Source organism: Platalea leucorodia, assembly GCF_965183815.1.
Source record: "Platalea leucorodia genome assembly, chromosome: 7".
Lineage (NCBI taxonomy): Eukaryota > Metazoa > Chordata > Aves > Pelecaniformes > Threskiornithidae > Platalea > Platalea leucorodia.
The window spans coordinates 42,930,956-42,943,613 of record NC_138829.1 but is presented as its reverse complement, the minus strand read 5'-3'; the positions used below and the strand labels follow the sequence as shown (position 1 = coordinate 42,943,613).

The window sequence follows — 12,658 nt, the reverse complement described above, 5'->3', positions numbered from 1 at the left end:
GTCTCTTCTGCCAAGTAACAAGCGATAGGACAAGAGGAAATGGCCTCAAGCTGCGCCAGGGGAAGTTTAGGTTGGATATTAGGAAAAACTTCTTCACCGAAAGAGTAGTCAGGCATTGGAACAGGCTGCCCAGGGAAGTGGTTCAGTCTCCATCCCTGGAGGTATTTAAAAGACGGGTAGATGTGGTGCTTAGGGACATGGTTTAGTGGTGGACTTGGCAGTGCTAGGTTAACAGTTGGACTCGATGATCTTAAGGGTCTTTTCCAACCTTAACAATTCTATGATTCTATGATATGCTTGGGCATTTGCTCTCTATATAGGTATATATATGACACACACTCCCACTTTATAAGATATTCTGTCTTTCCCAGCCCTATTGCAGATTGCACAGATTTTCCCCAGAGGCACTTGATCTGGCACTTAAACGGGATGTCATTTGCTAATATGAAATACCAATAGCTGCTGGAAACTTTTAGCAGAAATTTTTGTTTCTTCCACTTCGTGTTTGCAAAGAGACAGTGCTCCTTATTAAAAAACTGTTAGGAAGGCAGCTGCTGTTTTATTGGTATTTGAGATGACAGTGTTCCAGGCACTGCTTTCTCTGGTGGCCCATCTGAACCTTGTGAAATAATTCAGCAGCTATCTTGAAAGTTACCACTGGAATGAAAGTTGGCTAAGGATCACCGTAATATCCTGTCAACTCCCTCCCTCCGGAGTAGGAAGAGTTTGGGGGAAAGATGTTTTCCTGGGAGCTCATCCTGAGACATCTGAGCAATTAGCTTGCTTGGATGTATTTACTGAGTTTCAAAGCATATTTGTTAGGACATCTGTTGCCCAAAGAAGCTATGGCAGCAGGCACCACAGTTTGTAAAATCTATTTTGTATTGCAAAGGCCAGGTTTTTCAACTCAGTTCACAGAAAGAGCCTATGTGTCCACAGAAAAGCATATGGTGTGGTACCTACACAACTGCAATGATAAGCAGCATGGAATCCCACATGTTGCCAAGTCATGGACATGTCCTTTGAAAAATGTCATTATTATCAGACAAGAATAAGAGTAAACCCTGGCATCATGAATCCTGTTAGCCATAGCACAGCAGATGAAGTTTGCCAGAGGCACATTGAATTCTGTGTTTTCTCTTTGATTCTAAAGACTGAGAACGGTTCTCACATGACATTACCTGGTGCTTTTCTTGTAAACTCTGAACAGTTGCCAGGGATTGGCCATAATCCCTGGAGGAAGCCATGGGGAGCTTCTCATGAACCCAGGCCAACTCCTCATCAACATCTCGGAAGAACTGGTACTGAAGTCTGCTTGCCTCCAGACTCCCACGTCTCTCCTGCAGAGGATCACGTAGACTTTTGTATCTGTAGGTTTTAAAGGGAACCCAATGAGGACTACAGATTAATAAGGAATGAATGCAAAACGTTCTTTTTGGAATGATGTAGAGAAGGAAAGAAAAAAAATATGCAGGGAAGAAAAAGGCTGATAAAAACAGGAAAAAGATGGCAGGAGACAGGGCAGGCACTCGCGCACCTCTGCACCAGTTGATCCACTCTCTCTTCTAGTTCATCAGCAAGGAAATGCTTCTCCTTCTGGAACTGCTGAGCTGTGACCACAAGCTCTTGCAGCCGGTCCCTGTGGCCAGCAATATCTTCCTCCAGTTCCTCTTGTTTCTTCAGATGACTGTTCAAAACCACCAGATCATTGTTACTATATGGTGCTTTCAACTCATTTTCCACATCTTCCAACCATTTCTCCATATCCTCTACGCTTCGCTGAAAATGAAGGCCCTGAGGACAAGCAGGAAGAAAAGGTCATTTAAACCTTTAGGACAGACTATGTGATGTAAAAATCTTGGCCACTTTCAGTAAGAATTACACACAAACAAAGAGAAGCTTCCCAGTGCTCAGTGAACTCTTCCCAGATATGACAGTGGTCCAAATGAAAAAGAGAATTCAGTCAGAGTGAACACAAGAACAGATGCACAAAACATCAAGAACTAATTTTACTTGTGTTGCACAAATACAAATGATGAACACGGTACCTTAAAAGGAAGCCATTTAAAGGGAGAGCTCTATTTTACACCCACAGAGTGTCTGATAGCCCATGCAAAACTCAGAGTCATGAGAAGTTATGTGCCTGGAGCTAGAAGAATGAAAAGCAGCTGTGGGTTTCTTTCTCAACATGTTGGAGAAAAGATGCCATTGGGACAGATGCAGGGAGTTATATGACTGAACACATTTTCCCTCAGTATCCCTCTCTGGAATCCTGATCTAAACTGGCAGCAGAAAGCAGAAGGGAACATAGCCTACAAATCCTTTTCCCTCCATACGGATCTCCAGTTCTCCCACTGATTCCATTCAATCAGTCCACACTTAGTAGTTTCTTGAATCAGGTCTGATTGTATCAAGTGACACACTCGTAGATGAGACGTGTAGCAAGGCAGCTGTGCTGTCTCTGGAAATGACACCAAGACCCAGCCACTGGCATCCATGTATTACCTTGTAAGCATCCTGCAGCTTGGCCCGTTTATCCTGGCAACTTGCTAGCAGTTCCTCCCATAGTTCTTCCATTTCTTGTAGTCTGGACTGAATGGCTTCAGGGGCATAATGCCTCTCACGGAGCATCTTCTCCCCTTCCTATAGTAGAAAGAACAGTCAAAGTTTTCTTCCTTTGCTGAATGCACTAGAATATATCACTTTTGCCTCCATAAACAAAGTCTGCTGGCACTGCTATGTAAAGGGACAGCTGCAGCCATCACTTCCTGACATAACGGATGGAGGCTGCAGAGACAAAGAAAAAACAGATAAAGGCAAAATGCTTATTGAAACTAGGGCAGAGGCTGATTTTCCTGTTTTTCTGGCCTCTAAAATTATTTGAAATGCTAGAAGGCAAATTAGAAGACAAAGGGTAAAGAGAATCTTCATTACACAACAGCTACATTGCCTAAAAGCTGGCAGGAACCCTAGTTTGCAAGCACTCAATTTTTTCTGTGATGTCGCACATTCTGTGATCACCGTTTGAGATTGCCCAGCCACCAGTCCTTTTCTATTCCCTTCCTTGCATGTTAAGAGAGAACTATTTCATACAAGTGAACCACTGTATGAGACAATAAAACCATAATAATGGTTTTATTATTTTATGGTTTTATTTATTTTATTATATTATTTATGGATAATAAAACTCTTTTAACCATGTACCGTTGTACCACTATATTATGCAATAAAAGTCTATCTGCATTTCTAATCCCTGAGCTGCAGATGCTTAACAGGTTGGTAGAAGAAGAGGTAGAGGGTGCACAGCAAGACCTCCATCAGGTAGAAGCGTCTGTAGGTATATCCGTAAGCTGGGACCAAGTTTGCTTTAGACAGCTAAACTGAGGTATTTCTACATTTTGCAATGAGGAAGAGGAGGCACAGCAAGAGAATGATGCCATACCAGGACAGCAGATGCTAATTTTCTTCTAAAGAGCAACTACTAAGGCTATTCCCAACAAAAAAGACGGGGCATCAAGAAATAATAAAAGACTGTGCAAACAACTCTTTAAAAACAGATTAGTTTAGAGAGAATTGTAACTCCACCCTTTATCCCCCCCTGTTGTGTCTGCACACAGGGGGGTTAAAAGTTTTTTTTAAAAATAAAAAGTGGGGGTTTTTCTACAATCCCGGATGCAGGCAAGTCTAAGGAGGGTATCTATCTTTAATGCTTAGTTATCTATTGCAAAATACAGCTAGTAAGTGCTGTGCTGAAAATAAGGTTAATAAACATGTAACAGTCTGTCCTTCCAAACTCATCAGCTGATCATGGCTTCTGCCAAGTATCTGACAAAGCTTGTCAGACTTCCCTCACATCTCTCCTACTAGCATGTCTCTGCAAAGGCAACACTTAAAAACTCTTGATCCTTTTTGTTGGATACATCTCATCTGACTTCTTGAAGTTGTGCATCCAATCAGCTAGATTCCCTGCTGGAAAGAAACAGCTGTACCTCTAAGTGGCATTCACCCCAGAGAGAAGTCCCTAAAGTCAGTGGACTGAATCTTTCACTGAAAGAACCCATCTCTTTCCACTGCATGCACACTGAATATAGATAGCAAGCTCACACTAGACAGTAAGAGAGAAGCTGAAAGAAACCAATGGACACAGAAAGTTCTTGATGGACTAAAAGAATAAAATTCCCGGTGCCCTCAGAGACAGCGTGAATGATGTCAGTGGGGGGACAGTGATTCCCTCTCCTTTGTTTGAGATCACTGTAACTCAGACTGTCTGCAGTCTTTCATACCAGTTGCCCCCCCCCCCCTTGCAATCAACCCCGCTTCTCTCACAGATTTGATGGAGTCCAGGCGATTTCTATTGGCCATGATCTCTGCTTGGAAAGTCTGGTGCTTCTGTAGTTTGGTCTGCAGATTGCTTGGATCCTTCCAGCTATCATCCTGGGCAATGCTGTTCTTCTCATTGATCCAGGCAGCCACCTTTGGGGAGGAAAGAACAGAAGTGGACAAAACCTTCAGTGTTTCTTCAGCTCCAACTTGCCAGGCTCTCCTCTAATATGTATAAAACATGGGACTGGTGAGTGGGGACACAAATGAGTTGTCCTTCTGAGGTTCTGCTTCCCTAAGCTCCTCCTATCTTTCATAATGAAGTCACCCCTATATCTCTGTTTACCAGCACTGTTACCTGGAAAGGAGGCTGTCTCCATGAGATATTCCTCATGCAGTGAGAAAGTGTGTGGGCACATGTGTGCAGGGGGGAGAAAGGGCAATTATCTCCCTATTTCTAACCCACTGTCAGTATCTCACAGGAAAAGAACTAATTTGCCTCTTCCCATGAATTTTAAAATGGTGGCACATTCCCTTTTAATGCATTTATTTCTTCCGCATTTTGCTGGTGTCCAATGCACAGTAGATCTTTCGTCTGGTGACTGGAGGGAAGCTGTGACTTGAAAGCTGAAAAATATCCCGTCACTCTTATCCTCATCTTTCCCAATATCATCTCATTCTAGACTCAGTTCCTTGATTTTTCTCACAGTAAATCCCTTCAGCGATTCAGATCTATGCGGCACAGTATGTTTTAAGAAACCAGAATACCATGAATCCTGTGTAATTGTACCTCAAAGGAATTCCTCAGCAACTTCTGCAGAAGCCTTGATTCCTCTAGCAGATGTCTGCGAGCAGCAGCATTCTCCAGCAGTTTCTCTTTTCTGAGATGAAGACAGATGTGTGAGGTAAAAGCCACAGAGTGAATTAGACAGGATAAGGGTTGTCAGTTTTCATCTCTAAAGCACACATGATCTAACCCTCCATTCTCTAGGAGGGAACTGTCCATAATATGCAGCCTCCCATGATTTGGGCTGTCAGAGAAGACGCTCAGGACACTATACGAAGGATTACTAGAAGATAGGTATGTTTAAAGTACACACAAATTCTGTATATGTGATATCTGCCTCTAGGAATCACCATTTTTGCCTTTCAGGGTTACGAGAGAACAAAAACCCAGCATGTTTCTTATATGGAAAGCCTGTGAGTATGATGGTATTTGTTGCTGATAAACCAAAGCTACACCATTCTTTCATCTTTTTTCCAAATGTGGATCTGCAGCACTTTATCCATATTAATGCAGACATGAGATAGTTTGATCATATTAATAAATTCATATGTTCACTTTAATCATAAGGGATCTCCAATCTCTCTGTAAATTTTATGTGTCTCTTTTCATCTACCATAGCACTGAATACAACTGCTTCTACTGTCAGCATTTGTTTTAGATGAACAATACACAATGTGATAGGAGAAATAAAGTAATTCACATGAAAGGGCAAGATCTGATCAGAAAAACTGCAAATGCCCTAGTAGATAATTTGAGCAGGGCTTTAAGATCAACCCCATTAGAGCAGTGAAAAAGCAGTTGTGTAGCAAATGACCTTTCTTGATGGTATTTAATAATAATGAAGTATTTAATGGCACAGCAGGCCTCTGTCTTTTTTTTGCAGCACTGTCCCTAAGGCCAGGCCAGGATACAGAATTACAGGAAAACTGCTGCCTTCTGAATCCCGCTCCCCCTCCACTTAACTGTATTTTGGAAACCTCCTAATGAAATATTGAATAGAGTCAGGCCAATTTGGCAAGACCACAGTGCAAGGCGCAAAGTTGAGTAAAGGCAAACCAGTTTATAGTTCTCTTAAAACATTTAAAGATATTATTCACATGGGGAGAGTCTCATTACAAAAGAGATGGGTGGCTGACATGGGAAGGGTTTGACTTCACCTCTTCAGAACAGCCTGGCATCTGTTGGTGATGTTTTCTGAGTCATAATGCTTGTTCTGCGTTAGCTGCTGAGCAAATGAAGCCATCTCATCAATTTTCTCCATCTGAGCTTCCAGGGCTTTTTCAAACTGCGTGTGTTTCCGTTGTAGGCTCTCCACACTAGACACTGAGTCCTGGATAGAATTCAACAAAGTGAATCTGCTTTCAGTCAGGAGTTTTTCCATCCACAACACTGATAATCCAGAAGCTAAATAGCATTCACCCCACATTTGCAAGCTGTCAGGAAAATTTATTGGTCTTTGAAATTTATTGACCATTGAATCTGAGACTTCGGGCCTAAAGAATGTTCTATGCATGGTCCGAGGCCATTACTTCAGGATCAAGACTGAACTAACTGCTGGATGCTTAGCTTCTCCTGCATATTGTTGTGCTGCATAGAACATATCACTTCTCAAGAGATAAAGCATCGGCTCCTAATTGTAAATCAATCTTAACACAGATGCTATTTTGGAAGCAAATGTGGTATGCCAAACTGAGATCAGAGTTAAGTGAACAAATATGTCACAGAAAGAGATTAAAATTAGAGCCTCGGTTCCAACCCATGGAATTTGGAAGAGCTCAGATCCAGATTTGAATTTGAGGACTGAAGTCTGACATTACAGTTAATCTGGAGAGAAACACAGAATTTGACTTCTTGTAACATTTGTGAATCCCAAGCTTAATGACTCAGAGTTCTCTTTTCAGCACCCCTCTGCACTTTAAATTTTAGAATCAGTGGTGTCAAAATGTTGTTACCGCAATAAACTCTGCTTTCCTACTATTCTAAAGGAAGCAATAAAGCTCACATCAAATGGGTCAGAAAAAACCCTAACCTTCTGGGTGCTTACAGGAGTCATTGGAAGGGAAAGTACTCACAGAGCATTTTCTGTGCATCACTGAGCTAAACATGACTGGAAAATGGGTGGCTCCTTCTAAGTCTCATATACTTCAATTGAGGGACTGTAAATACATACCTCCAGGCTGAAAATTACAGAGACAGACACCAGCCACTAACATTATATGTTTTTCATGCCTTTTGTACCAACTATGTCTACACTGAACTCTGAGATGTAATTGTAGTTCCTGCAGAGACAACTGATTTGGTAGCACTACCTATACAAGGTGCAGGGTAAGCTAAGTATCAGAATGTATATCCAGCATCCTGCATAGTTTTTGCAACCCATGCACCAGTCTGTGGTTTCAGTTATTGCAGTGTTACTGGTACCTGAGGTAGGTAATTTAAAGCTACACTGGGTATGTCAGCAGTGACAGCGGTGCTGACTTGCACACTGCTGATAAATGTACTTGGGTCAGATATGACCAGTTAGAGAGATGCAGTCTCATCTTCCTGCTATAATTGGAGTAGTTGGGCTGTTTCATTACTCTTGGGGCTGAGAATTCTATCCTGTGTAAAGTATCAAGGAATGAAATCTGATCCTAAACCATCAACAAGATGGAGCAGTAACTTAGGAAGGAGAAATATCACAGAAAGGTTCAGAGCACATCATCATAGTTCACAGCTCCCTTTCCTCCAGACCAATTGCAGAGAAAATTGTAATTTCTCAGAGCACCTACCCCTAAGTCCTCATTGGCTAGGAAAGCCTCTTTGCTGCTGAGCCAGCTCTCAGTCTGTTCCACATAGCCATAGAATTTCTGTACAGGGAAAAAAAACAGTCATAAACATGGTGTAAAACAGAGGCAAACCTGACTTTGGCAGAGTATGCTGAAAAAAACAAACTTCCAGGGCTATTCCAAAAATTAACTGCATAGCACTGGATGGCAATAAGCATCAGATGCTACAAAAACCACATGTGTAACATTATTGTAACTTTCTCCTTTATAATATAATTATTTCTTTTTGTCTAAGACATAGCATACAATACAAGTACTTGTAGATTGTTTGCTAATAGTGTAGACGGTGCTGTGTAAGGTAACTGGCCAATAAAAAGGATGGTAACATGGCCTGAAATAAGTAGAATGTAATACATAAAGAAGCATGAAAGCAACCCTTACCATATGGTTTAAGTTCTCATATAGCTTTTTAGATGGGACTAGTAGCACCAGCTGTTATTTAAGGTACTTGACATTCCTCATTGTAAAAATCTCCATTTCAGTTATTTCTAACTTTTGCCAACAAGGCATTTGAGCAGAAATTTTGTAAGTGAGATGACTGTTACAGGGAAGTATTTCTGCAAAACTGCAGCCAAAACAGTTCTTTTCTTAGAAAAAAGCAGGGAAAAATACAGTATTCTGTCCATGCTAAATTTTTCTTCAGATAATTTTTTTTTTTTAAATACTTGCGTACCTCCATGTTTTATGGGGGGAGGTTATAGAATTTGGTAGGGTAGTGATGTTCCATTTTAAGTATGTGCCTTTTGCCAGCTTCATGAGAGTTTGACCAAATTTTGCTAAGTTTTATAGCCTTTGAAAAACATATGAGCACATACTCCACAGAAATTTCTTTGATTTGTAAAGGTACAAGTTCTAAAAGTCCTGCCACCACTGAATGTGCTTGGCCCTCAGCATGCCTTCTGGAAACCGGTGAAATATACATTAAACATTGGGTATTATTAGCGTATCTTTCATTATACCATCTTATAAATTTGCTGTTTATACCGAGAAAAGTTGTCAGTGGCATGTGCATTCTCTGTTGAATGTCTTTTTACTCACCTGTAAATCTTGTGCCTGAAGCAATTTTATATATTGCTCCTGCCATGCTTGGATCAATTCAGACCAGGCTTGCTGTAGTCTGGAGAGGGACTGGTGAATCTCAGGGGTTGCGTAGTGACCAGAATTGGCAAGTTCTTGACCATAGTTACTGAGAGAGTTGAATCTTTCCGCTCGTGCTTCAATCTCCTCCTAAAATATATTACTAAGATTGATGTCAAGGGTTTACAGAATCCCAGTTATTCAGAATACAAGCCTTAAGGGGAAGAATATGGGCCGTAACTTTCCAACACTAATATTTGTATGGAAAATCATTCATCTTTGAGCTACGTTACTGAAAGAGCATAGAATTGTCTAAGTGAAAATAAACGTGGACAATAAATGACTTTATTGCTCTAGCAACAACTAGTCTTCTACAAATCAAAATTGGGATTAAATTAGAAACAGATTAGGAAATGCTTAGATATAAATGAACACAGTTCTGAACATCCATAATACCGTATCCCCCTCAGTCTTCCTACGTAAAGGTGGTTCTTATGAGAAGCAGTGCGTAGAATTTTTCCTCTCCTGCCAAATAAGTCGGCATCAGCTTATTGCATTAAAAGACATGGGTTTACTTTATTTTGTGGTGTTAAAATGAAATACATTTAACTTTTTCACCTGGTCTGAGGAATCAGTTATGCCTACATATTGAATCCTGAACGTGAAAGCATTACAAGCAACTATGACCCCTGCAAACTGAATGTGGAATTCCTAATGTAAATGATTTCAAAATAAAAATAACCATGTGCTGAAAGAATACCACGTATTAACTCATAAACCACTTTAAAAACTATGGCATGTACTATTAAGTGTCTGAAATTAGAACTGCTGGTTTTAGGGCTTTTTTTGGGGGTGGTGTTGCCCAATTATAGATAACACAGCTGTAAGATAGCCGTTCAATTTTTTTTATTCAGATTAGCACCTTGTGTTCAACTCTAGTATCTCCTAAGGACTTTTGTTTGAGCCACTAACCTGAATGAAAAAAACCCCCTCCATTTTTCTTGTCTTGTCTGTAATTTTAGTTTAGTCAACCCAATACAAAAGAACATATTGCCTGGATTCCTCCTTTTCTGTGTGACTATCTCCTTAAAGCCTTTTGGGTTCCTTTACTAACAGATATTAAAGACTTAGATCTTGCTACCATCTAAATTTAAAGTACACTTCATCAGTGGTTTGGGGTATTTCTATTGTGACAAAGAATTAATTACCAACAAAAACATTGTTAAGTCTGTGACATGAGAGAGCATTGTTAAAATGGAAGACTCTGAAAAAGGAGGGGACTTCATGTATTTCATATTTCAAATTCAAGTCTAGAAAATGAATCAGAATCTACAAACCATTTGTGCTAATAATGGGACCCACAAAGCACTGGTTATTAGTCATGATTCTGGGGACATGATTTTTAGAAAAAGTAACATAAATGCAAAGAAAAGGTAACGTAGCTGAAAGATAGCTATGATGCTTGGGAAAAAGGAAAATATTAACTTTTTTCTAAGGTTAATTAACAGTATCACTCCTTTTAGAAAATCCACCAAAAATATTAGCCAAATTAGCTGCCAAAAGATTGTGTGGTAATTAGTATTGGGATATGAAGTGTTTCAGAACTCAATGTGTAGTACCATCCAATGGTAATTTACTGTCTTGTGTGAGAGAAACTGCTGTTTTTATTTTCCTCTCAGGCAAATGGAGTTTGCGTGACAAAATCTAACTTAAGGCTAGAATTAACTGGCATTAACTTTTTGGCAATCCAAACAAAGAGATTGGCAGTGAGCACGTTTTCGTACTGAACCAGCTTTTTACCTACAGGGTTGGACAGTAGTACAGGTGAGAGCTAGTGGGGCTTTCTGAGACTTTTTGCACAGACACGAGCTGCCGAACAGCCCATGGGATAGAGTTCTGTCAGTACATAGGAGACTTCTGGCCCTAGCCTGTTATTGACAACGGTCTTTTCACCATGTTATTGACAGACACTTGCAGCAAAATTCTGCTGTGTCTGCAGCAATTAATTCTCATGGGAAAGATTCCCAGTATGTTCAATTGGAAGCAATGATGATACTTGCCTTTCTCTCCTGATGCTCCTCAATCATGCTTTCCGCTTCATTTGCACTTTTAGGAAGTCCCCCTGCTTCCATTAAGCCTCTGATGTTTTGGGTCCAATCTAGCATCTCCTTCATCTCCAAGTTAAACTTCTGCAACTGATACGAGGCTGCCAGCTTCTCCTTCCTGCCACACAATGTGCAGTTAAGCATTATCCAACACAGAATTATCTAGTTGCCTCTCCCTCCCCATTTGCAGAAGAAGGTATCCTAGGAGAAGCCAAATGAAGCGAATTCAAGACTCCTAGCTTTCCCTTACAGCTCCTAATAGTCCTTATGTTAAACCAAAATCACAGGAGATGCACACTGCCTTGGAAACAACATGTTTACCTTATTTTCTACATCAGTTCATTACGACAGGAAAAGTGAAAAAGCCTTCATAGTTGTTGCTTCCAGCAATGATTACAGCTCAGTCCCAAGCTTTTCTTGTTTTCAAAAGATTCAAGGAAAAAAAATCTTCTAGAACCATCCAAAAATAAGTCTTTCACAAAGGCTTCATGATAGATTTAATCTGATAGCCTGGAGGCATTTTAGTAATATTATATAGTGGGATAAGCCACGAACTCATTGTATTAGTTTTCCAAAGTCACATCAGTGGAACTTTTCTTGTACCAAGTCACACTTGTTCCAATGCAGGTGCCTTAGCTGCCTGTATAAACTTTGTAAAGGATCCTCAAAAACCTTTAAAGGGCCCCTGGAAAGTAGATTTGAGACCCCAGGGAGCAGCTTTGCTCCTGCTGAGAACTATTCATACCACTAGAAGTCTTTACCTTTGTTTGGCCTGTCCCTGGAGTTGTAGCCAGTTGTTTTTCATCTCCTTTTGCTTCATAGTCAGTTTGTCATTTATGGATGGATTCCTTGTGGAAAGGCGGAAAGATTCCAATTCCAATGACTGGGAAGAGATTTATAGTGGGGTGAATTTATGCCAAATGCTTATATTTGTTGCTGAGTTTCCCTTTCAGGAAAAGTAGTTCATTTTAAGATCCCAGTTTTCAAAAACAGGTACTTAAATTACAGTAACAAAGTATACAAAGGGGCTTGTTATATGCACAAAGAATACATACGCATTTGTGAGCAATCATCCATGTGAAGAAAGAGATATGTGTGTTGCTTCACATGCACAAACGCTACTTTACAATTAAGAAGGTAGTTTTGCAGAATAGGGACAAATATACAGGAAAAGGAAGTGTTAATTGTAACCTTTATTACCTTAATGTAACTAAGATGGGTAACAAAAGCCATGAAAATATGGTAGTACACAGAAGCAACCAGATTTGTCTTTCAGCAGAAGACTCAAAAATTGTTTGTATCTATTTCAGCTAACAGCAGCATCAAAACACTACTTTCAGTGTAGACTTCTAGTTGATGCTGTTTTCCTTAACACAGCCTGATAAACAGTAAAGAACACTCACAAACCCAGGTTTAAAGTTGGTATCTTTCTTTTAAAACTCCATCAAGTTGATGAAAATGAAGAATTTTAATTGTGCGGAAAGGAGAATATGCCAGGCTGGTTTTAATCCATAAGAAAAGTACAGATATTTTACTTTGTA

At 40.1% G+C, this 12,658-nt stretch overlaps 1 protein-coding gene across 3 annotated transcripts in view; it reads right to left on the bottom strand.

Moving 5' to 3' along the window:
* The window catches only part of SPTBN5 (spectrin beta, non-erythrocytic 5), a 104,902-nt gene that overhangs the window by 18,011 nt on the left and 74,233 nt on the right, over positions 1–12,658 (bottom strand). For all 3 annotated transcript variants that reach the window (XM_082317938.1, XM_082317939.1, XM_082317940.1), the window contains 10 exons: positions 11,879–12,000; positions 11,073–11,235; positions 8,974–9,162; positions 7,879–7,956; positions 6,265–6,437; positions 5,111–5,201; positions 4,327–4,473; positions 2,506–2,643; positions 1,538–1,794; positions 1,182–1,368 (listed from right to left, as the gene is read on the bottom strand). In XM_082317938.1, coding sequence (XP_082174064.1) covers positions 1,182–1,368; positions 1,538–1,794; positions 2,506–2,643; positions 4,327–4,473; positions 5,111–5,201; positions 6,265–6,437; positions 7,879–7,956; positions 8,974–9,162; positions 11,073–11,235; positions 11,879–12,000 — 1,545 coding nt within the window. The remainder of the gene's footprint in view (positions 1–1,181; positions 1,369–1,537; positions 1,795–2,505; positions 2,644–4,326; positions 4,474–5,110; positions 5,202–6,264; positions 6,438–7,878; positions 7,957–8,973; positions 9,163–11,072; positions 11,236–11,878; positions 12,001–12,658) is intronic.